Source organism: Cajanus cajan, chromosome 2 (genome assembly GCF_000230855.2).
Source record: "Cajanus cajan strain Asha chromosome 2, NIPB_CcT2T_4, whole genome shotgun sequence".
NCBI classification, from domain to species: Eukaryota; Viridiplantae; Streptophyta; class Magnoliopsida; order Fabales; family Fabaceae; genus Cajanus; species Cajanus cajan.
Genome location: NC_138518.1, coordinates 45,084,759 through 45,109,171, shown reverse-complemented (window position 1 = coordinate 45,109,171; position 24,413 = coordinate 45,084,759). Strand labels below are relative to the sequence as shown.

At 32.6% G+C, this 24,413-nt stretch overlaps 2 protein-coding genes and 1 long non-coding RNA gene across 7 annotated transcripts in view; all 3 read left to right on the top strand.

Annotated features, from left to right (window-relative positions):
* Positions 1–1,254: 1,254 nt before the first annotated feature.
* On the top strand, positions 1,255–3,452 carry LOC145954948 (LRR receptor-like serine/threonine-protein kinase ERL2). The gene is made up of 7 exons (XM_083069642.1): positions 1,255–1,311; positions 1,464–1,487; positions 1,597–1,789; positions 2,793–2,884; positions 3,062–3,127; positions 3,243–3,250; positions 3,437–3,452. Exons 1-7 carry the CDS (start codon positions 1,255–1,257, stop codon positions 3,450–3,452), a joined length of 456 nt encoding a protein of 151 aa, XP_082925768.1.
* A 6,943-nt stretch (positions 3,453–10,395) lies between these two features.
* Positions 10,396–11,070, top strand: LOC109804930 (uncharacterized). Its single transcript, XM_020366857.1, has one exon. It carries the CDS (start codon positions 10,396–10,398, stop codon positions 11,068–11,070), a length of 675 nt encoding a protein of 224 aa, XP_020222446.1.
* A 3,440-nt stretch (positions 11,071–14,510) lies between these two features.
* The window catches only part of LOC109804968 (uncharacterized), a 28,035-nt gene continuing 18,132 nt past the window's right edge, over positions 14,511–24,413 (top strand). Inside the window, exons 1-5 of one of the 5 annotated variants that reach the window (XR_014431480.1) lie at positions 14,511–17,506; positions 18,176–18,470; positions 18,861–19,091; positions 19,399–19,451; positions 21,513–21,683. This is a non-coding gene — a long non-coding RNA (uncharacterized LOC109804968). Of the gene's footprint in view, positions 18,471–18,860; positions 19,092–19,398; positions 19,452–21,512; positions 21,684–24,413 lie in introns of those variants that run through there. The other 4 variants (XR_003804705.2, XR_003804704.2, XR_014431479.1 and 1 more) reach the window with 4 other exon arrangements.

The following is a 24,413-nucleotide window of genomic DNA, read 5'->3' as shown; positions in this document are numbered from 1 at the left end:
AAGAGAAAGAAATCATCAAACTTTATGTTGTTCATAAAACATTACCAACCAAAATTGATTCAAATAATAACTAAATCTAATATTATTATTTAGTAGACTTTAAAAGACATTACAATGAACAGATAACAAAAATGAAATTAATAGTTAAAGTTATCTAATTGTCTTTCCCTTCTTTATCTTTAGTTTCATCTTCACTGGTATCATCAGGAAGCTCATTCTCATTAACCAACTATCATCAAATACATTTTTTCAATGTGAATATAATTGAGATCAACCCTTAGAACAAACAACTACTTTAGCTTGATGAATAACTCTGACAAAACATTTTCTGTATTTAATCACAACTTGACATTGTGTATAAAAAGTTCTTTACTCAAGTTTTCATCCATCAACTTGATTACTTTTGACTCGTTTTTCAACAATTTCTTTCACATTGGTAGCAACACCATAACATGCTTGATTAGATACTATATCACATTTTCATACTATCACTGATATATCAAGAGATAAATATCACATTCTCACTATAATTGCTAGAGATAAATATCACGTTCTCAAGTTAGATTACATCAGGGGGTTTATAGTAAGATCGGATATTTGTTGGGGGGTTTATTCTCTCTAGCGATTTCTCTTGGCATCGCTTCGTTTCTCACTCTCGAGGAATTCATCAATACTTTTGATTTCACTATAACTCATTGCAATGTATATTGATTTCAGTCATTCCTCTATAACATAGCAATTCCCTAACCATTTTCTACGAGGTGCTTAGTTTCTCTGTTGTTTTCTCTAACAAATTTTGCAGGAACAAATGTTTATTTCATCACAATGTCTAATGTGATCGTAGAGTTTAAATTTGTCTCAGATTTGCTCATGCAAATTTTTTTCTTCTGTTTCTACTTTTAATCTGCGATGAAAGGTTAAAGCACGCTTTGGATTCGGAATAGAATATAATCCAATTGAAAACGGCTACCTAATTAGAAAAAATTGAAACTGCTATGCAAAGGTTTTATTTTGAAATTTTGTTATTGAGCTTGCTTGCTTTAATTAATATTGATAGTATTGAAGATAAATTCTTACACATGGAATCTTCTAATCGTGCTCTTCATACACAAACTTTGAAGGTCATCAATCTAATTTTGGCACTGCAAAATGTATCTCAACCCATCAACTTTATAGGCTATATTGACTCTGAGTATGCTCGAACATCTAGGCCGAATGAAAAAAACAGATTTATATAGTTGTGGCATTGTTCTAATGGCGCTATTTATTGGGACAAAGGCAGCGGAGAACGATTTCGGTTTGCATCAATTGGTACATATGTTACTAGTATATGCATTAAATCTTTTTGGGGGGTTTATGACACTCATCAAACTTATCAATTTATGAAACATGTTTGATTTACTTGTGTTCTTGTCAATTCTTGGGGTTCACACTAATAGTTTAGTTGTTATGCTTGCATTTAGAATATTGAAGGTGTGCCATTCTGGGTAAGTCATAGACAGAATAATGCTAATGTACACAATTTCTTAGCTCTGCTGATGTAATGATGAGTCCCTTTCAGTTCTTTTCCTGACTCATTTTATCATGATTTTTTAGATATTATGTAAGGCAGATAACAACACTGTAATGGAGGTTGTGGATCCAGAGGTGTCTATAACCTGCAATGATCTGGCACATGCTAAGAAGACTTTTCAGCTTGCTTTGCTTAGCACGAAAAAGGACCCTTCTGAGAGGCCTACCATGCATGAAGTAGCCAGGGTGCTGGCATCCCTACTTCCTTCACCTCCAAGTATAATCCATTTACACATTTTCTTATATTTCATGTTTAGTTTCCCTATTTAATTAGGATTTGAAAGTCTAGTACAAGTGTAAATAGGGATTGAAGTTTTGTCTTTTGTAACATATCTGACACATTGCAAATAATATTTACATATACCTCTTCTCTGCCTAAATTCTTTTAATTTCAACTGTCTGGGGAGGGAATGAGTTGAATTTGAGAATAATGTAGAAAGACCTTTGCATTGTCCAGCCTTCAAGTCCAAAAAACTCCTACATGGGGCATGTTAAAGATGTAAAATAGTATGAAACTATTCACGTGCCTTCACATAATAGCTTAAGCTTTTGCAATACTTGGTTCATAAAAATGCAGAACATATTGAACTCATGATGTGGTACTCTGATATATCATGAATTTTGGGATGATGTGTAAATCAGGTTTTCATTTCCTCACAAGTCCATGTATGTATAATTCCTTGTACTACAAGTGATCCTTTTAACAACAATTTGGTGTTAAAACTCGATCCCCATCTTGAGGATTATTTTTTCAATAAGAAAAATGCTACAAGTGGGTTTGGCTTTATGGATTCTAGCATGTTTTATGTTGACTCTTGAATTATATATTCGAGAAGCCCTTTGTATTCCAATCCTTCTTAATAGTCTCTCATCATGTCAACCTCATGGAGCATTTTTACTTTATTTTATAATGTAACAAGACTTGTGTAACAATTTTTGGTCTTTGCCAGAGTTATCTATGATTGTTTCTGCTGATATACATAACTACTTAAGTTCAGGGTGATCTGTATCCTGAGGAGCCCCAAACTTCATAGTCTTTACCTTAGAGAATTCTTATACTCAGATATATGAAAAGGAATTGGTACACTGGAATTATTCGTATACTCTTAGAACATGTATCCTTTCCCTTTTCTTGACGTCTTAGGTTAAAGTATTTTTTGTTATTGTCTTTTTTTTTTTTTTTTTTTTTTTTTCCTTTTTCACCTAAATTATGCTTTAAGTGGCTGACAACTTGACTGTCATGGCTGAAGTTTCGGTCGTTTTCCCATCTTGGAAGCACCTACCAAAACCAACAAACTACTGTCTCTATCAGGTGTTGTTCCATTATTCGGTTGTATTATAAAGTGCATGATGCAGTGTCATTATTTTTACGGTCTTTGTGGAAGTAGCAGAAACAATAGTACAAAGGGTAATTCTAGATTCATTCTTTTTCCTTATCTGTCTATGGCAATTCATGTGTTTCTTCTCATTCATTTGTATTGAATGTTAGTTGCATCGTGAAAGAATTGCTGAAAGAATGAAGGCATTGCAGGAATTAGTTCCCAGCATCAACAAGGTTGGTGGTTTTCCTTATCTCTCTAATGAGTTTTTGTATGCTTATATTTTCAGTAAACAAATACAATTTCCATTTTCTGTTAACTTACAAATTATAATTTCTTTATGCTTCATAGTGCATAAGGTACTTTCATCTAGAAATGACCACTGAATTAAAACTTTCTAAAAGCATACGCATAGATTTTTATATATCTTTATGAATAAAACCTCAAAAGTCATATGTCTAGTACTTAAATAATAAGTATTCAAAATCAGTTAATATTATATACCGTTAAAATGTGAAACAATTTGTGCTTAATTGTGGTTGTAGATTGACAGAGCAGTGATACTTGATGAAAAATTAAATATGAATTAACTAGGATTTCTTTCCTAGTTAATCTGCTATCTATTGCATGCTAACACCAATTTTGTAGTAATTTCATAGCTAATTTATAACTAATTCTTTTAACTAAAGATTAGCTAATGTTTTTGTTGTAGCTATTTCTTGAATTTCTCGCTGTGATTATATATTTTAATCTATCAATTTTGTTATTTCTAATTTAAACTTTTAATATTTTAAAAAAATATTATCAATAGTTAAAATAATATTGTATCACAATATAAATTATTTATCATAATTATAAAACATAATTTACATAGTAAAAATATTTATTTAATATGAATTTTAATTACAATATGATTTATGTACTTAAAAAAATCAATTATTGATAATAAATTTTAGTTATATAAAATAAAAATATATATAGAAAAATATAATTAAAATTGATTTAAAGGAAACATTGATTTGGAGAATCTCATAGAACATGGACATCCACTGCGTCCTGGAATGGAGCACCCAAGTCCTTTGCAACCTTCCCCACCCACACTACCGTCTTCTCCCGCTCCTTCAAGCTTTGCAACGTCATAACAGACAACCTAGAAAATGTAGAACACATGCTCAGAACAAATTCGCAAACTACCTTAACGCTTCAAGACTTCCTCTGACACAGACCTCTAAAAGGTTCAACGCAAAAACACACGAAATTCCTACTAGTTCAGCACGAAGTTGCTAAGGAACCTAAGTCCAGTTCTTCAAAGCATAAGTGAAAATAGCAAACTAATGCATATAAGATGACTGCATGAGGACCAAAAGTGAGGATAATTGGTAGAAATCTCATATCGTCTAATAATAAAATCACAATAATAATGTATATGTATATACGTGAAGAGTTATACTCATTGTATTTCTCGATTTAATAAGATTAAATTAGCTTTAACAAATTTTTTTTTTTTTTTTGAGTTTTCCAAGCGTCTCTTCACTCCAAAAACACACAATAATCTTAAATGGAAGAAGAATATCAAAAGCTTTTCCACACAAAGATCCCACACTCTTAACATGCTCATGGCTCCTAGACCCCACCACCCCTCCACACCGGGAAAAAAATAAGTCGGGGTTGTGATTTGTGAGTTGTGAGAGTGAAATGTGTGTGCAATTTGGGCAACTAAATTCTAAATCGGATAAATTTTAACAAATTTAGAATATAATATACTAAATCAGTTATTGAATAAAAATTTAATAAGTCACACATTAACATGTTTGTCGTCATAAAAAAAAAAAAAGAGTTAGATCAATGGACAAATAATGATTCCTCAAAATCAATGTTTAAATGACAATAAACATACTTATTTTCATATAAGATAAAGTTTTATGAACGTCCATTTATTAGACCGAATGTATTGTCTATTATAGATGAATGTATTTATTATATTATTTATTATGCCTAATATTCTTATTATTTGTTTTTAATGTATACTTTAATAGATTGACAGAATAAAAATTTCTTAAATTCTTGGAACAACTTTAAAAGGATGAGATTAACTTTTAGTTAGAGAAATGACAAGAACAACCCTTGAAGTATGCAAAGTCAACTAAAAGTAATTTTGTATTGACATATACTATATTTTCTTACCTTTTGTATCATAAATGTAACGAGCCGGCTGGTTACTACACATAGCTCAACAAAACAACACCACACAGAAAGATAAAGTATATATATATATATATATATATATATATATATATATAAACATCTAGAATATATACACAAGGTCCAAATCTAGGGCTTGAGAAATAGAAATAGAACATACAAAATATCAGCCCAAATGCTACTCTAAGTAGCTAAAAACAACAAAAGAATAAAACTTCATCTGCCAGCTGCAGACCCACTTCAGAACACCAACTTATTCCTGCTCTACTCCCATACAGAGTATGATCATTGCAGTCCAAACCACATGGAACAACAAAGGGTAAGTTAGTGAAAAGAATCAACATACATATATAAATAATACATGAATGGTAAACAGCTACAGCTATCAGCACATCATCAGCATACAACTCATCAGATATACAACATAAACAACAATAAACACACAATGCATCGTTATGCATATCAGCTAGAATTGATCGCTTGTAAGCGGTATAACTCGACTTGGCCCCTATACCGTAGTCGCTTTGTACACGTGTGCCTCGACCTTGCCCACACACGGGACCACTAAGAACTTAGAGGAGAACAACAAGTTACCACTCCAAGAGTAAGCTTTCCAGGGAGGGTTTTTAACAAATTGGGCTCTAAGAGCACGATAGCCACTCAATCCACACAATGGGATGAGAAAATTTTGAAAACATCTCCTCTAGTCTTAGTGATCAACAGCTCAGCCTTACGGCCTACAACAGCTCAGCCTTATGGCCTACAACAGCTCAGTCTTACGGCCTACAACAATTTATATCAGCATGTAGCACAGCACAGCATAGCAGCAATAACAGCATACAGCACAGTTAAACATCTTACAGCACAACAATATACATCAACTACAACTCAACATCATAATTTAGCATTATTAACTAGTCAGCACAGCAATATTTAACATTTATAGCTCAACTCAGCATATAACAACATCTATCAGCAATTCCAGCATAATTCAACACATATCAGCATATAAGTACACATCATATCCGCGCCCGGTGCACTCATGGTCGCGTCCGGCATGGCACAACCAGAGAGCACCAGGGACTAGTGCGCCTAGCGCAATTCCTATTGCACCCGGCGCCACCTCTGGCAGAGACTCCCAAGGAGCCTCCATGCCCGGCGAGACGGGTCACGCCCAGTGTCACACCAGAACCACACAATACCAAGTCACTTCCTGATATCGCGTCCAGCACGGCCCCACCACGCCCGGCGTGGCCATCCAGAGGCTCACATTCTCAAGCTCGCTCGGCGCACACATCTTTGCACCCGGCGGGCTTGCCCAAATGGAGTCCTCTAGTAGTCACGCGCCCGGGGTGAAGAACTGCGCCCGGCATGATGCTCAACAACAACCTTCAAACTTTCAAAATTTTCTTCAAGACCTGCAAAATCAACCAGAAAACCAACTGCAAACCATCTAAAAGCTCACATTTTCATCAAACATCAGGAAAAACATCCCATTTTCAGTATGCAACCACAAAATCATTACAATCCCCAAAATTCACCCAAAACCCCGAAAACGAGTTTTCATCACAGCAGCTCAAAATCTTTGAAATCTCAGCAATCCGTGAGTCCTAGCTCACTACATCAAACAACCGGTAAGAAATCCTAACTTCCCTTACCTCGGTATGAAGAATCCGAGCTCCGGGAAGAAGGAGAACGAGAGAGAAGACGAAGACGAGCTTGAACGAAGAAGAGAAGAAAAGGAACGTCCACACCTCAGCAAGTCCAAACTCTAAGAATCAACACCTAGACCACCATAGCAACCAAAATCAGAGGATAAGGGGGAGAGAAGAGAATAGAGAGTTTGAGAGTTGAGAGGGAGAGAAGTGAGGAAAAACAAGCCACGAGTCTCACAATAAAGATGATAAACAATATCTTTAATCATATAAAAAGTGATTATTAGATGAAATGCAATAAATAATCATATTAAATACACCAATAGACACATCATTATAGATAAAAGAATGAAAAATAAAAACGTAGCAAGTCCACAAAGAGGATATGACATTTGTAATAATCACCAAGAATTAAACAATTGGTCTTGATGATTAAGATAAATCAATATAAAATCCTTTGTATTCATTGATTTGTCTCCATCCTTCGATATGTGTGTTTAATTCTCTTATGAAAAATTGTTGATGTTTTTTGGGAGATACAACTCAACCTCTTGCTTGTATTTCTCTTAGCTCTACAGGCATCTCACCATGCTTGGAGATGTTTCCCATACTTTGGCACTTATCACACCTGTTAGCATGATCATACGCAACTGTAAATAGAGTAGGACAAAAGAATACACATTAGAGTACTTCAGTTGTTGTCCTCTCCCTATTAAAATGGCAACCATAGAGAGAGTTGTGATAATGCCACATGATTTCCTTTGCCTTTTGATGTGCAACACACCTCTTCAATAAGTTGTTAGTTTCAACTTTCAACAGTGGAAAAACAATGTTCCACATTTCATTTTTTATGTTTGTTGTTGTTCAACCGACATCATGTAAGACATTGTGGCATGCTTGTATATAGTTGTCACCATTTTTAAATTTTAAGTTGTGCGTCTTGGTTTTTGTCACTTCTCTGCACCATTTGTTGCGTCTTTGCTTCTCAGCCTTTACGGCGTCGCGCTTTCTCTGATTTTCGTCATTCCCTTTGATCCATCTATTGGTTGTGCTACTCTACATTGTTCATGTTTATACAATAGTGTCACATGTAGGTTAAGGTTTTGATTCTTTCTTTTCTGCTGCAACATGTCTTCCCTTATCTTAACCCATTCAAGTTCACCAAAAGCCACATGTTCCTTTGATTTGAGAATTCAATAGCAAAGTAAAAATTATTTGCTCTTTCGCAAATTTAGGTCTTTTTGGGTGTTTCTTTATTTAATATTGATTAATTTGAATATTAAATTTACACATTTAAAATTTAAATTAACTTAAATTAAGGTAATTTATTTATTATTATTTTTTATTGGATTAATAATTAATATATATGTATTATTTTGATTATTTTTTTAAAAATATTTTTGTGTTATAATATTTTTATTCTTTTTTTTTAAATACTTAAAGTAAATTAAGAATAATTATATTATAATATAATAAATTTCATTTTTATACATCGCAATACATTTGAAATTCTTCAATAAGTTAAAAAAAACTTGTAAATTTATTAATTTAATTAATTTTTAACAATATATCAATTTAGTTAATATTGAAAAAATTATTTACTTAAAAAATTAAATATTTTTAAAAAAATCATTAAATATTTAATAAATCAAATTAAAATGACTCAACTGACATCGGATTAATTTAATTCAAATTTAAAAAAAAAAATCGTGAAATTCGAATCAATCCAAATTAATTGATTGAAATTGAATTTTTATTCAAACCCAATTAATACCTCTAGGCAAAGTAGATGGTGTGGTGTCACTGTAAATTTTATTTTACATATTTGTACATTGATTACTTTTTAACCGATGTAAAAAGCAATCAATTTTTACATCGAGCTCATTTATTTTGTCTGCATAACCAATGTAGAAAGCTTAAAATAATTGATTTCAATGGTTTGTCTCCCACTTGTGTTTTGAACAAGTTTTGGTTTTGTTCTGTGTTTTATATTTTATCTTTCTAAAATCTAAATTTGCTAATTTTGATTAGTCTCTAACAATCACTTTAAAATTATAAATAACATTTTTTTAAAGATTTATAACAAAATGTAAAGGTGTTACGCATTAACATTATACAAACTTTAAACAGTTGTGGATTATATGGCTGAGGATAATCAATTAATATCATAATACGCACAAGTAACGAGCAATTAATAAGGCTCGTATAATAGTAGGGATCAAACTAAATATAGTAATTACAAATTTTAGAGAGATAAAAAAATTATAGAAATTAAAATTAAAGTTTATAAATTTTGCATGAATTAATGATATATTTAACTCTAAAATTATTTAGAAATATATAAATATTATGAAATTTAAATTTAGGTGAAACAAAAAATGATCAAATGACAGATTAAAATTATATTTTAATATTTTTTTTGTCAACTCAATGCAGAACTTCAAATTTTCTACCAAATTTTTATCAGAAATCCTGCTCAAATTATAAATGAGAAAACGTAAATCAAATTTAAATAGAATCTAAATATACAGATACAAAAGTAAAATATTTAAAATCATCAGAAATTTGATTTAATATTTCAAACGTTCAAATTTAATTCTCAAGAACTACGTTGTCATGGACATCAATCCATATAATGATTAAAAAAAAGTTGGACATCCTAGGTCGTTTAAAATTTATACGATATGTAAATATTTTATGGGATAAGTAAGGTAATATTTTAATATGCTGTCAAAAAGAAAATCTATGCCTCCTTTTTTTTTCTTGGCCGTTAATTTGAGTACTTCTTGATCGATGCATCGCACGATATAAAATCTAATTATAAATTATATATTTTTTATTAAGTAAATGAATGACAATGAATTAAAAATATTTTAACATATATTTTAATTAAAAATATATTTCAAAGTTTTACAATAAATATTTTACAGTGCTACAAAGTTAAATACTCTAAATTATATATTTTAATATAATAGGAGGATGATAATATAATACTTAACATGAATTACCCTCCTCACTCTTAAAAGATGCAAATATTATTCTTTTATATATTAAAATATCAAATAAATGAATTGAATTGTATATTATAAAATAAGAAAAAAGAGAAATATAATATTCTTATCTCTCATGAAAGGATAATGTAATTTATCATATATTTTTATATTGGATAAAATAACTAATTTTAAATAAAATAAAAACTTAACACATAAATAAAAAATATTAACAATTTAAAAAAAAAAATTTACAAAAGAACTTTCAATTTAAAAAGATTTTTAAGTTAGAAAATGAGACAATTAATGATATAGAAAAATCATACTTGATAGGAGTACTCATATCATATACACTAGACACATATACCAAAAGAACCCAATATTTAAGATGTGAAATATGGAAAGTCATAATAAAATATGATCAATCATAAACTTCCATAAAGCAAAATAGCATCCACCCAAGGTCCCAATAAATTAAGGAAACAATGTAATGTAAAGATGGATTAAAATATATGATTCTTTAATTAACGAAAGAATCATATTTTTAACCGATCTACAAACATCACGTTTCCTTCTTTACATATATACTTGTGAAAAGTTCGCAGAGTACTATATTTTCACGTATGTTTGGTTTCCATAGCACATAATTGAGAAAGAATGGACTCACAGCACTACCACTCAGAGCACTACCACTATCGCGTTTCAAGGCTGAATGAGGAGCACACGACGCCTATGGCCGGTGACAGCTTCAAATTCAGCATAAGAGTTTCATCATACTCAATGGATGCAGACATGATGAATACAGGCACAGAACGGTTACTGTACTATTCTCCATCTCAATGCATTCCCTGCCATCACTTCTTTCAAGAGGGTCAACACTTCTTGAGCACACTCTTGTCACGGATACACTTCTCCATTAATGATTCTCTTGAGGAATTAGCACGAGGGGTCATGTCAGCTGTTCAAGATTTCTTCCAAGTTGATCAAGTTGCTTCCCCTTCTCCTTCTTTCCAATCTCAACACCGAGAGATCCCTTTACGCTTGGAAATCTTACAGTTGTATGATGGCATTAGTGCAGCAATGGAGGAGTCCATGCAGTGTTTCAAAATGATTCCGGCTTCCAACGAAGCCATCCAAACGTTGTTGAAGAAATCCACGGTTGTGATGGGGAGTGAGGGTTGTCCTATATGCCTTGAGGAGTTGGATGTTAATGCTGAATGCTGCACAATGCCATGCCATCATGTCTTTCATTTACAATGCATTGTCACTTGGCTTAAAACCAGCCATGTGTGTCCCTTGTGTCGTTACCCTTTACCTACCCTCAAGAACTAGCAAAGCATTTCAGTTATGTTCATGTAATTTTGGTTCAACAAGACTTGCATTGTAATGTATTTCTTTGTTGACTATGTATCAAGACCATGCAATACATTTTTGGTTATTCTATTGAATGGATTATTTTGGTTGTTATTCGTCTTGGTTTTTTGTTTTTTCCTGTGCATTTTACGGTTTGACTTTATCTTTTAAGTTTTCTGCAGGAAAATAAAGAGGAAATCATATTTTTCAATATGTACTTGTATATACTATATGTTGACACGGAAAATTTCCTTAGACTTGTGCATAATCTGATATAAGAACGTTTTAAGCCTTCATCTCAATCTTGTTTACTCGTGTAAATGTATGGCCTCTAACTATTGTTGTAGTGGCTGTTGTGTGTACGTGCGTTTAGATATTGTCTATGTACGATAATCCTTGTGTTTCATGTTTGATTTTGTGTGCGTGGTGTGTTTATAAAATAACTGAGGACATTGAAAATGTGTTTCATAAGGGGGCAAAATTTGAAAGAAACTCAAATTTGTTAAGTTGTTATAAAAGTGGCAAAGCATATCATAAAATGTCAAGGTAGGTGTGCACTTAATTACTTGACAGAGAAACCCGCTTTAAGGAGCTTGGAAACAATGCATATACAAAAGCTACAAGGGGACAACGAGGTTATTACCTCTGTTTCACATTGAAGTATTCAAAACTCTATGGGTGCTTGTTGCTAAGGTAATGCAATAAATATGTTTTGGCTCTAATATCTCTCACTTATCCAAAACATATGCAATTGCAAGTGTAATCTCCCAAGTGTTATTAGCTTGATGGATTAGCATTTTTGTTTTTTTAAGGGTGGATAGAAAATGAGAGGTAGATGTCACTTACACTATAATTGAATTGACTTATATTCTTCACTTGTGACAAACATGTGCTTCCCAGGTCATTTTACTCCTACTTATAATTGTTTTAGTTCAAACTTCTTATCAAATAGTATTTACTGATTTACTAATTCCCAGTCTAACTATTTTACTTCCACTCTTAAGATTTAACAATTCTTTTAAGTCACCAAATGGCTTATCACTTAGTTTCCTTTAAAGGTGATACAAAAGCATGAAACTCCACTGGTTTTAGCTCTGTTATGCAGAACTGATATGGTTTTGCTGCATAATGACCCATTTGTGACTTAAAAACTATTATATCAAAAGTTATAGACAGTATAAGATTTGGTGTAAGGTTTAAACTTACACTTGGTGTCAATGGATCCTAACTCATTATAAAATGTCAAGGTTGATGTAATTAAGAAGGTTGATGTGTACTTAATTACATGACATAGAAACCTCTTTTAATGAGATTGGTGATTGTGCTTGAGAGTCTTAATTAGAATCTGTTTGAATATAATTTAAAAGGGATTTTGAGAACCCTCCAATCCTCCTAGGATCTCTTAAGCTTGTGACCTTAAACTCGAGTAGTTGAGATAGCTTCTTGCCTTTAATAGAGTTCATGTTGCAAATGTAATGATTGAGATAAGGTAGTTCTACCTATATGTTTTGGCCAACTATTAGTATTAAAGAAGTCTTGGAAGCTTTTGGAACTTCTTAACACTCCTAACATTTAAGCAATAAAAATAAAGACTAGAAAATGAAACAATAATTACAAAGGGTGGAAGTCTTAAGTAAACACTTAAAAGCTATTAAGACCACTTCCACAAAGAAAGGTCAATTTCCAACAAATTAAAGCAATCAAAAGTAAAATCTTATAGTCTCCCAAGTGTTTCTCTCTTTCCTTGGAGTTTACTATCAAACTCTTCTCAACCTCCAAGTATCATCAAATGAGTAGATTCTCTTAGAATTTCATCAACAATTCAAGACACTACCATGTGATAAGTGTTATTGATTATCCCTTCTCTTGAAAGTTAGCATACAAATGGACTAAAGGAAATTTGAAAGACAAACAAGAAAAGATACAATTAGAAATGGTTAAACTCAAGAAGAAATAAAATGAAAAACTCAAATTTAACAAAATAACAAACTAGAATTATAGGTATTTTTAAAGCTTACACACAAAAGAAAGTCAAAGATTGTTCCTAGATTGGATATTACAAAAAATGGTAATAAGACTCAAAAGAATTCAAGTATTTGTAATTGCAATTTCAAATCATATTTTGTGGGACAAATATTAGAATGAATTGTATTTTTTTTTTTTAATTTCAACCTCCACTAATTTCTTTTCTACTCAAATTGAAATATTTTTCTTGTAGCTTTTCTTACACCTTGATTTCTTTTTCATTTAGAGTTAGTTGTGACTTTTTTTAATCCAAATTTTGTCTCAAAATATTTTCAAAATAATTTGAAATTAAAAATTGTAATTAATTGAAAAACAATTAAAATTCAAATCGAATCATTTGGTAATTTTTACTCTAGATTGGCATGTACAGGGAGTATTAGGCAACTAGGTTCAATGTATCATATACATGCATGCACTACACTTTTGAATTTTAAATTTCAAATTAAAATCACCAAAGATTGAATTCAAATTTTGAATGCAAACATTTTTAAGTTCTCAAAAATATTTTTAGACAACTATGAAGACACAACAAAAAATTAACTCTAAGAATTTGATATTGATCTAAGAATATTTTTGGTGTGTGTATTTTTTTTTACCCTTTTACTCTTTAATTTGTTTAATTACCTTTTATTCTTTATTTAATTTATTTAACTAATACACTGTTTCAAAGCTAATTGCACAATTTCTTAATTTTATTATTTTTATTTTATTTTATTTTTTCATCTTTTATGACAAGATACTAAGGACCTCACTTTCACTAGTTAGTAATAAAATAAATAAGGCTTAAATATCCTTTTGTACATGTTTTTCGATCCTATAATTTTTTACTTAATTTTTAGTTATTGTAATATTTTCTGTTGCTGTGTCTTTTTTTTAATTTTTTTATATTTTGAATAACATGTTAAACATTTAAAAATTGTTTCAAGTGAATTTAAGTCATTTTATGTTTAACGCATCATTCAAAATAATGAAAAATGTCACAATAAGAATTATAATAAAAAAAATGTGTACATGGATCAAAAGTTAAGTAAAATATTTTTTGGAACCAAAAGAAAAAAAAAGTTATATTTTAGAGATAAAAATATATTTAAACTTATATTATTTTTTAAAATTGTCTTTTAAAAAAAAAAGTATAATCTACTCTAATTTCTTTTCTTTTTTCATATACAAAAACTACATACCAAATTATCCACACACACCACAAAAATGATAATACACATTAATACTTTATTTGTTTAAAGAGAAATAGATAAAAAGTAAGACAAAAAAAATAAAAATAAGTGAGATTATTTATTTAAAAAAATAAAGAATAAAAAATTAAAAAGTGATTATTTTCTTATTTATTTATTTTTCTATCTCTTCTTTTATATATATATATATATTATTTATCTTTAATTAAACAATCAAATTTTTATTTTATTTTATTTTTATTTATTTCTACTTTTTTTTTATACTTTATTTCTCATCTACTTTTTTTTTCTTTTCATTTTTATCAAACATGCATCAAGATCTTCTTCAAGCAATACTGGCACCAAGTGAGGAAAGTTGTCATGGGTATGAAAACCTTCACAACACCTGGTCCTGATGGCTTCCCGTCGTTCCTCTTCAAGCAATACTGGCACTTGATTGGCAAAGATCTTTGGGGCATGGTGCGAGATGCATTCAGTAATGGTAATGCTGATCCAAGGCTATTAGACACTCTAATCACCTTAATCCCTAAAGTGACAACCCAACAACGTTGAAGGAGTTTCGCCCCATCAACTTATGCAATGTTGCTTATAAAGTGATCTCGAAAGTCCTCGTGAACAGAATGAGACCACTCCTACAAGATATTATTAGCCCCTTCCAAGGTAGCTTCCTACCTGGCCGAGGTACGAAAGGCAACTCCATTCTTGCTCAGGAAGTCCTTCATCACGTCAATCGCAACACCAGCAAGGTGGGGTTGGTCGCAATCAAAGTGGACCTAGAAAAAGCGTACGATCGTGTCAATTGGGAATTCCTACGTCAAACCCTGCTAGATTTCAGATTTCCCGTTAGAATCATTAATCTGATTATGTGGGGAGTCCGTGAGACTTCTCTAACTATCCTTTGGAATGGTTCAAAGCTAGACCACTTTCACCCATCTCGAGGTCTTCGTCAGGGCGATCCTCTGTCGCCATATTTGTTTGTGCTATGCATGGAAAAGCTGAGTTTACAGATTAATCATAGGGTCATGAAGGGGGAGTGGCTCCCGATCACTCTTTCACGTGGTGGTCCTCCCCTCTCTCATTTACTATTTGCAGACGATGTCCTTTTGTTTGGAAAAGCATCCACTGATCAAATGTAGATAATAGCAGCTACTCTACAGGCGTTTTGCATGGAATCGGGCCTCAAGATCAATTTGGGTAAGTCTAGGTTCCTTTGCTCGAAGGGAGTCAGCCATGGACGAAAGGAGGATCTAAAGGTGAGCTTAGGTATATGCCACACCAACAACCTTGGCTTGTACCTAGGGTTTCGAACACCACGGGGAAGAGTGACATCCACAGAGTTCAACCACTTGGTGACACAAATACAGGGTCGGCTAGCATCTAGGAAAGGTAAGCTTCTAAAGAAAGTTGGTCGCCTTTGCTTAGCAAAATCCGTATTAGCTGCTATCCCGAAGTATACAATGCAACTTTTCTGGTTGCCACAAAATATATGTGATACCATTGATAGATTGTGCAAAGCCTTGCTTTGGTCAACGTCGGGATCTACCAGGTGTGGAACATCTTTAGTTGGAAAGAAATTATAAAACCAAAATCCGAGGGTGGCTTAGGCATGAGAGATACTAGAGCTGCGAATATATCCTTACTGGGAAGCCTTGTTTGGGATCTTTTGCAGACTACTGATAAGCCTTGGGTGCAGGTTCTTACACATAAATATCTCCAACAAGGCTCCATTTTGAATCACTCCCCTCCCCCTGGAGCTTCCTATGTGTGGCGCAGCATTAACAAAGCTGCTTTGGCCTTACAGGCATCTTTTGGGCCTCGCCTAGGCACGGGACAATCACAATTTTGGTACGCAAATTGGCTTGGGACCGGCCCTCTATGCCAACAGGTGTCTTTTATGGATATACACGATTCCCAGCTACGATTACTCGAGCTTTAGGACCCAGATGGTTGGCAACTACAACGTCTACACACGTGCTTGCCTCAACATCTTGTGGAGCGAATTCAACAAATCACAATCCTTGAGAATCAGGTGGGCGACGATAGAATTGCTTGGTTTGGAAGTAACAATGGAGTGTTTTCTGCATTGTCAGGTTACCATTATATCCTAGGCCACGGTAATCCTACAGATAGGATTTGGAGAAAGCTTTGGAAGCTACCAATCCCTGAAAAACTAAAGTTTTTTCTTTGGCAAGTTTTGCAAGATGCTCTTCCCACGAACCACAAAAGATTTACGTGCCAACTGGCTCTGTCTCCAGCTTGCACGCGTTGCTCTGCGATTGAAGAGACCACCCTTCACGTGCTCCGCGATTGCCCACATTCGAGGGAACTATGGTATCGGATGGGCATTGCTTCTACGACAATGATGTCAACTCTCAACCTACATCCTTGGCTTTGGCATATTTTCAATCATGAAAAGCGACTTTTGATCTTATCTACACTTTGGTGCAACTGGAAATGGCGAAATACCCAGGTAATCGCCAACACCTCCTGGAGTGTCACGTATGTTAGTCAACTAGTTCGACGACAGAAGCTTGAGTGTCATCTTTATTGCTCAAAAACACCCCAGGAGCAAGATGGTTACTGGGCCCCTCCTGGCCAGGGAGACGTGAAACTTAATGTGGATGGCTCTTGCTCTAACCAAAAGTCAATGGGTGGCGGAGGTGTTCTCCGGGGTGGCCGTGGAGATTGGCAATTTGGATTCTCCACATGCTATGGCCAAGGCAGTCCTTTTCTCGCAGAAATTCTGGCAATAAGGGATGGACTGATGCATGCTTGGAGGTTGGGGTATAGAAATATAACCTGAGACAATGACTATATGGAAGCAGTAGATGCAATCAATATTTCTTATATGAGAGAGCTATCACTGCATGCGCATAAGGATAAACTTTTGCAAATACAAAATATTTTAAAGAAGCACTGGAGAGTGAAAATCGTGCATATCCCTCGGGAGTGGAATACAGTGTCGGATTGCTTGGCTCATGAAGGGGCCAATGGTTTGATTAAAGAATTCATTACTCCTCCACCCCTAGCCCTTGAAGCTTTCCTTCAAGATCTAGCGAATGTAGGCTAGTTAGTTACATACTGTTTTTTTTCTTATTTTCCTTTCTCTACCAAAAAAAAAAACATGCACAAAGAAAGTTTGCCCTTTATGACATGGGATTGTGCTGGTTCTCTCTTTTGCGTCTACAACAACGATGCCAGTAAGCTCCACTCTCTGCTCTGTTCTGCGTTTTGGACTTTTGCAACCTAACCTTCCCCATTGTTACCAGTTGGAAATTTTGGATCAAATACCGACCCAACATCATTGATCATTCTAATCTTTATATTGTAGTGTTACTTTGAGTGCGTTCTTCGTGTTAAAATATGTGAAACTCCATCTTTCTCGTGCTACATTGTGTAATTCTTCCCATCGCTCTTCATTTTAGTTTTTCGTTATTTTAAATCCCTCTGAAAATGGCACCATATTAGGGTTCTCTGTTTTGGGGACATATCCTCTAGTTTTCAAAAAAATTCATTCAATACTTATAGCTATATGAAAATCATTTGATTTGATTTTGCTCGTGCTTTTGTTTTGTAAAAATTTAAGAGTAAAATTGTCTAAAAAAAAATGTGAAGATGAAAAAGTAGTTATAATCTTGTATTTCCTTTATATAGTGATATAGATGAATTTTTAAAACTTCACATTCTGCAGTTCTAGTGACTCACTAGATAAATTTGTTGACTCCTTAGTTGGGCTTCCAAAGTCCCACTCAACATTTCCTTTAAAGTTGACACATGTATCAGATGAGTTCAATGCTTTGTTGCATTAATATGCTCTAACATAATTGTAACTTTTATTGTTTACTTCAGATGCTTTTTTTATGCAGAAGACATTTTTATGTCACTGTAGATAACATCGTTAGAAGAGTCTTTGTAAATCTAGTATGAGAAAAGCACAAGCTTTAAGCCTCCAATTTCAATTGTCATTGGTGATGAAAGCTGCCACCCCATGGCTCTCGGACATGCTTTGGCAAAGGAGCTGTTGAGTATGAGAGATCACTTTAAATTGGTGACCCCGAATTCAAGTGGAAACCTCCTCAAGATGAGTGGCAGAGCATTACTTTGGGTTGCACATCTAGTACTACTGCTAGTCCTGATGGTGTGGTGTTATACTACCGTTTGGGGGTATGAATGAAAGTGTTGTGTATCATGTTTCATTGCAATGACTAGTGTCTAGTGCTATCCTTGGATACTTGCAGCTCTTTGCGTGACTAACATTTGTCCTCGGGTTGTGTTCATGCTCCGCAAGGGAGTGATTGAGACTAATTTTGTTAAGTAACATGATGTTCATGCCTTATGGATGTTTTCTAAATCTACCTTGAAGTTTGATGCTATAGTTAATGTTTGTAGAAGAAATAGATATGGCCTCATTGACCACAAGTTAATCGGTCTCTTAAATAATAGTGAAATAGTTGAAAACTTAAATTAGTTTACACCAACTTAAATAATTGTTGTTTTTACTAGCTTAGTTTTTTAAGTTATCTTCAAGATTTTTGATTAACCTAGTGATTTCAGGTCTGCGTACACGTGTTCGCTTTGGGTTTTCTAAACCAAATGGCAAATGGTCTTGTAAAAGACAACATCTACGTGTGTGGAAGGTGTTGCTGTAGTTTCTGATCATTGGATATGATGCTTCTGCAACATACAAAAAGGAACAAGAAGGTTTTTCCCAAGAGGAATTGCTCGAGAGAAATGCTTTAACAGCTAAAAAGTTCACTCAATTATCAAATGGAAAGAGGTCTTATGGTGAGTCCTTGAGCTCAAATTATAGTTTCTCTGTATTTAGCTGGAGCTTTGGTGTTAGGACCATAACCTATTGATTGTGAGTCTGTGATGACAAGTCAGAAGCAAATTATGTTAAAAATTTTGGTAAAATGTGAATTCAGTTAGATGAATTCATGTTTTGGATTAAAAAGTTGTTTTGAGAGTAATAGAACTTTCAAGTCTTATAAATAAAGAATTATTGAAGAAGTTAATTTCGTTATACTATGAATATTCATAATTTAAATATTATTATATCTTATATTACTTGTTTTCTTTTGTTAATGGCCAGATCAGGGAGGGTGACATGGACACATTGCAGGGAACACATGTACAAACTAAAAGGTAACATCTTCTCTGATCTATTAATTTTGTTGTAGTTGATTGTTACCGTGAATACAAAGGGAAAAGGAAAACATGCATTTTTCTTGTATTGACGTTTAGATTCCTATATATACATGTTTCATTTGACATTTACTTTAAGAAAATGTTATCAAGTGCTGTTATAATACTTTAACATTCAGGAATGCATATAGAAAATATATAAGAAAACTAGAAAAGTATTAAAAACTAAAGAAATTTTATTATAAATAATTATATTATTATAACTTAATTATATTCTAATTAAATTTAAAGAATACAAACTTAATTAACATTATTATAATAAATAAAAATGAACGATAAATATTAACGAAATAGGAAAAAGAAATCACCTTGCAAACGGGCCTATAATCTAGTTATACTAATTAAGAAATTGGCTTGTGCTTTTAGTCCTCCAACTTTAGACTATATATTCTTTTGGTCTCCCAAATTTTGAATTTGTGTTTTTAGTTCTAAAAATATAAAAAATATTATTTGGTCCCTCAAATTTATTTATTTTTTATTTCTTTTAACTTTAAATAATATTGTTATTACTCACTAACATAACTAATAGTGATAAATTGAAAGGAACTAGAAATCAAGGTTGTCAAACTTGAGAGTCTACACAAACTCGTGGAGCTCTCGTAGACTCGTAAGAGTCTACCTAATATTAAAAGATATTAAAAAATACGAACACACATAATATGATATCACTAATTCAACATTCTAAGTCTGAAATAAGTCAAATAACAACAATAAAATGTCATAATACAAATCTTAACCATACATGAACAACCGAAAGTCCAACATACGTGACGAACAACTCATCGAAAATTGCAGGGACGACGCCAGAAGCTACAACGACAGCACTGGGCGGATAGAACGAAGTCAGACGGTGTTGTTTTCGTAAGCGGCTGATGGAGAGAGACCGAAGAACGCAGCGGAGGCAAAGTGTTGTTTTTGTATGTGGCGGAGGGAGAGAGATCGAAGAAAATAGAGAGGGGCTTAGAAACCCTCTCTGAAACGACGTCGTTTTGGGTATTTAGAGGGCAAAAAATTAACCTAAAGTTGACTCGCAGACTCGCCCTCAAACTCGTGATTCTGAGCGAGTCTACCCGAGTCCACCCGAGTCTATCAAAAACCGATTCTATTCGTGAGTTAACCAGTTTTGCTACCCTAGACTCGTAAACTCGTACGAGTCTGAGTTAACTTGCGAGTTTGACAACCATGCTAGAAACATAAGTTTTAAATTTGAGTGATTAAAATAATATTTTTAAAAAATTTAGAGACTTAAAGCACATGTTTTAAATTTGAAATATATATATATATATATATATATATATATATTCCAAATTTAAAGAACTAAAAACATATTTAACAATATAGATAATATAATTTAAATATTGAAAATATTTTTGAACTTTAATTATATAAAAAATTATCATCTATAATTTATAATTAAAATATTAATTGATATATTATTATGTATTTTCATCGTTATGTATTTCTTAAAAGTTTATGTGATTGCCATTGTTTTCAAATTAAATAATTATTTTGCATTCTCAAATTTTCATTGTTCAATTTTTCAGAAATTGAAAAAAAAATAATTTTAAATGATTTTTTAGAATTAATATTTAAATATGCAATAATGCTAAAAAATGATTTTATAAATTTATAGGTATCATTATAATCAAGTCAAAATTAAAAATACAAAATTATGAGTTTTATTTTATTTTAATTTTTTAGAATTTCTCCTATTAAAATAAAATTAAGTATGAATTGTTTAACGATAACATCATACAGGAAGAATCACCATTCACACCTTTAGGCTTTAGATTTACTAAGCAACTATGTGGGTTTCTCCAATTGAAAATGTTCTAAGCAAGCTCAGAGAACTGAATGTTGTTATCTATATTGTTAGGGATAAACCCACTCCTAAATCCAATATTTGTCATCTCATTATGTTTTAGCTTGAGTCTTTTTTAGAACTGAAATTATTATTATTGCGCGTGAAGAACATGACGTTTCTTTAATTGATGATTGTAGCTGCAAATGCTAAGGGAATCTGTTTAAGGCGATCTAGGCAAAGGAGGATTATGACACACAGGACCATGTTGCTGCATTTTTGGTACAATTTTTTTTTTTTTTTCATTATGAACATTTGGAATTTGGAATGCCTTTAATGAAAAGAAGATATCTTCTTTAGTTTAGGGAAAACAGTGATTAATCATTTTAAACTTTACCTTTTTTACAAATAGGCACCATAAAATAAAATTTTATTTTATCTTAATTAATTTTTAAATTTTATCTTATTTGTAAACAGATATCATGAAATTTAATTTTGTTTCAATTAATCTCTAAACTTTATTTTTTTTATCTATAAACACTTTCAACTTTAATTTCATTCTAATTGATTTTGACATTTGATCATTTATTATTTTTACAAAGTTTTTATATTATCAATTTAGAGTTAAATTATTTATCTTAAATATTAATCATTCACTAATCTTTTTCTTTTTATGTTACAATTTTTTTTTGAAATACAATAAAAATATGAGTTTAAAAAAAAGAATGATAAAATCAATAAAAAAAGCCTTTATTTGATTTTTTCTTCTTCTAAATTATATGGTATTTTAATATATATCAAAATAAAACCAATATATGTGTATCAAAAAATTAGTAAATAAGTGTGATTTAAAATAAATAAACGATTGATATTTTTTTTATCTTATCAATTTACTCTCAATGTAATACAAGAGACTTGCAAAAAAAATTTTTAATCAAGACAAAATTGCAATCAAGGTGTTTATTTGTAAAAATGCTAAAATTTAAGGATAAATTATAATAAAATAAAAGTTCATAGTGTCTATTTGCTAACAAGACAAAATTTAAGGATCAATTAAAATAAACTTAAAATTTGTGGTATCTATTTACAAAAGAGGTGAAGTTTAAAGGTGCTAAATACTTTTTACCCTTTAGTTTATGAGTAATTTTGTAGCATTATATTTCATGCGAGTAGTAATTACATATAAAGAGGAGCATAAAAATGTATTAACCCGTAATGGTTCCTACATTTAATGGTTCAACTACAAGTTGTGAAAAGACATACAATTTTCTACCTAAGGTTGACATGCACATAAATCCTGGATATACAAGTGATAACTTATATACATAAATGTGTAAAGAAGGTTATCAATAACAGATAATGGTCTATGGTGGTAAGCCAAAAATCCGCCATAAACATATGGCGGATGGCGTGGTGGCTTATGGCAGACAAAATTTATATATATATATATATATTAAAAACAAAACCATAAAAAAACAAACTTTTTGGATGCATGACTTTAGTGTTGGGTGCTTACTGCATACCATTGTGCTATAAGTAAAACAAAATTGGGAACAACGTTATAGGTTTAATATAGAAAACAACATAACAGAACATGATAATGAAATTCTAAAATATAGATAACTAAATTCCAAAATTTTAAAAAACTGAAAACAAAAACATTGAACAGATGAAGAACAAGAATCACATAAAATAAGAGAGACAGAGAGAGATGATGATGAACATATGAAGAAATGAAAAATAGATGGAAAAAAAACAAAGAAAAATAAAGAAATAGAAGGAAAAAGAAAAAACAAGCAGAAAACAAAAAGAACTCTTATGGGTCACCGGATTTGTTGGCCGAAAAACTTTATGGAGCTTACGCCCCTATGGTTCAGGTCGCTGGAGGCTGGTGGTCTAAGAAGGCTCACCATAGTTGTTTGTTCGCAATTTAGGAGCTTCACAAGAGAAAAGATGAGAAAAAAAAAGAGGATGAGGAGGAATTCGGCCATGAGCACCATGAAGCCATGGCCATGGCGGATATAGCGGGCGCCATGGTGAATATGGCGGGTTCCATGGCAGATATGGCGGACGCTGCTATATAATGGGAAATAACAGATAGCGAATGGTGGAGGGGTTCAAAAACTCCACGTTATACCTTTATGGCGGCACCATAACGGTTATTTGATAACATTGGCATCGACAACTGAAATTCTATACAAGACTATGTGTATGTATAGTAATTCGAAAACTATAATGTATAAACCTTGGTTGTTGGTTAAGCAACACTACAAAACTATTAATAAGGTAGCACCAAGCTACATTGCCAACAACATGGCTCACAAAATGCCTCCAACCTAACCTTGCCTTGTTCCCTTGTAAACATAATCATCGTAGTTCAACCACAAGGAAACATACAAGGGTAAGTTAGATTACAAAAATAAATATCATATAGCAAGTTGGGGTTCTTCATCATCTCTCCCTTCCTCATCTCCAGTGTCTTCATCTCCATCTCCTTCTTCTTGCTCAAACTGCTCCTCATCTCCTTCAGCTTCTTCCTCTTGCTCAGACTGCTCCTCCTCCCTTGGAAAGTTGGGGTTGTCCCCAAGCCATTGGAACTGCTGCTAAAACATCTCAGGGAATGGCCATTGAAAAGGAAGGCCCCATAAAATTGTTGTTGATGTGCATGGTACATATTACTATTAAAGGATAGAAGTGCCAAGTGATTTGCCAAATTTTGTTGCTCAATATGTTGAAAGTGAGCAATCATGAAAGTTTGTGTGGCAGTCTGAGGAGGTGGTGGTACTTGCCAATGCTTGTGGGTCCTCACTCTAGAGGTTTCAGGCTGATTGTCGCTCTTGCAATGAATTTTGATATAAGCAACATTAATTGGAGGGCGGATGGATTTGCTTAAGTGACTAGGAATCCGGGAACTAGCAGCTTGGCACAATCCCATGATAAGTCCCGGAAATCCCAAAGGCTTTGAGACACAAGTAAGAGGTGGTGTAGACAGAACAACCCGGTGAATCTCATCTGAAATAATAGTCGCCACATCCACTCCAGTCTTACTCAAAATAGAGTACAACAACGTTGCTCTTGGCATATTCGAGTCTTAAATATGA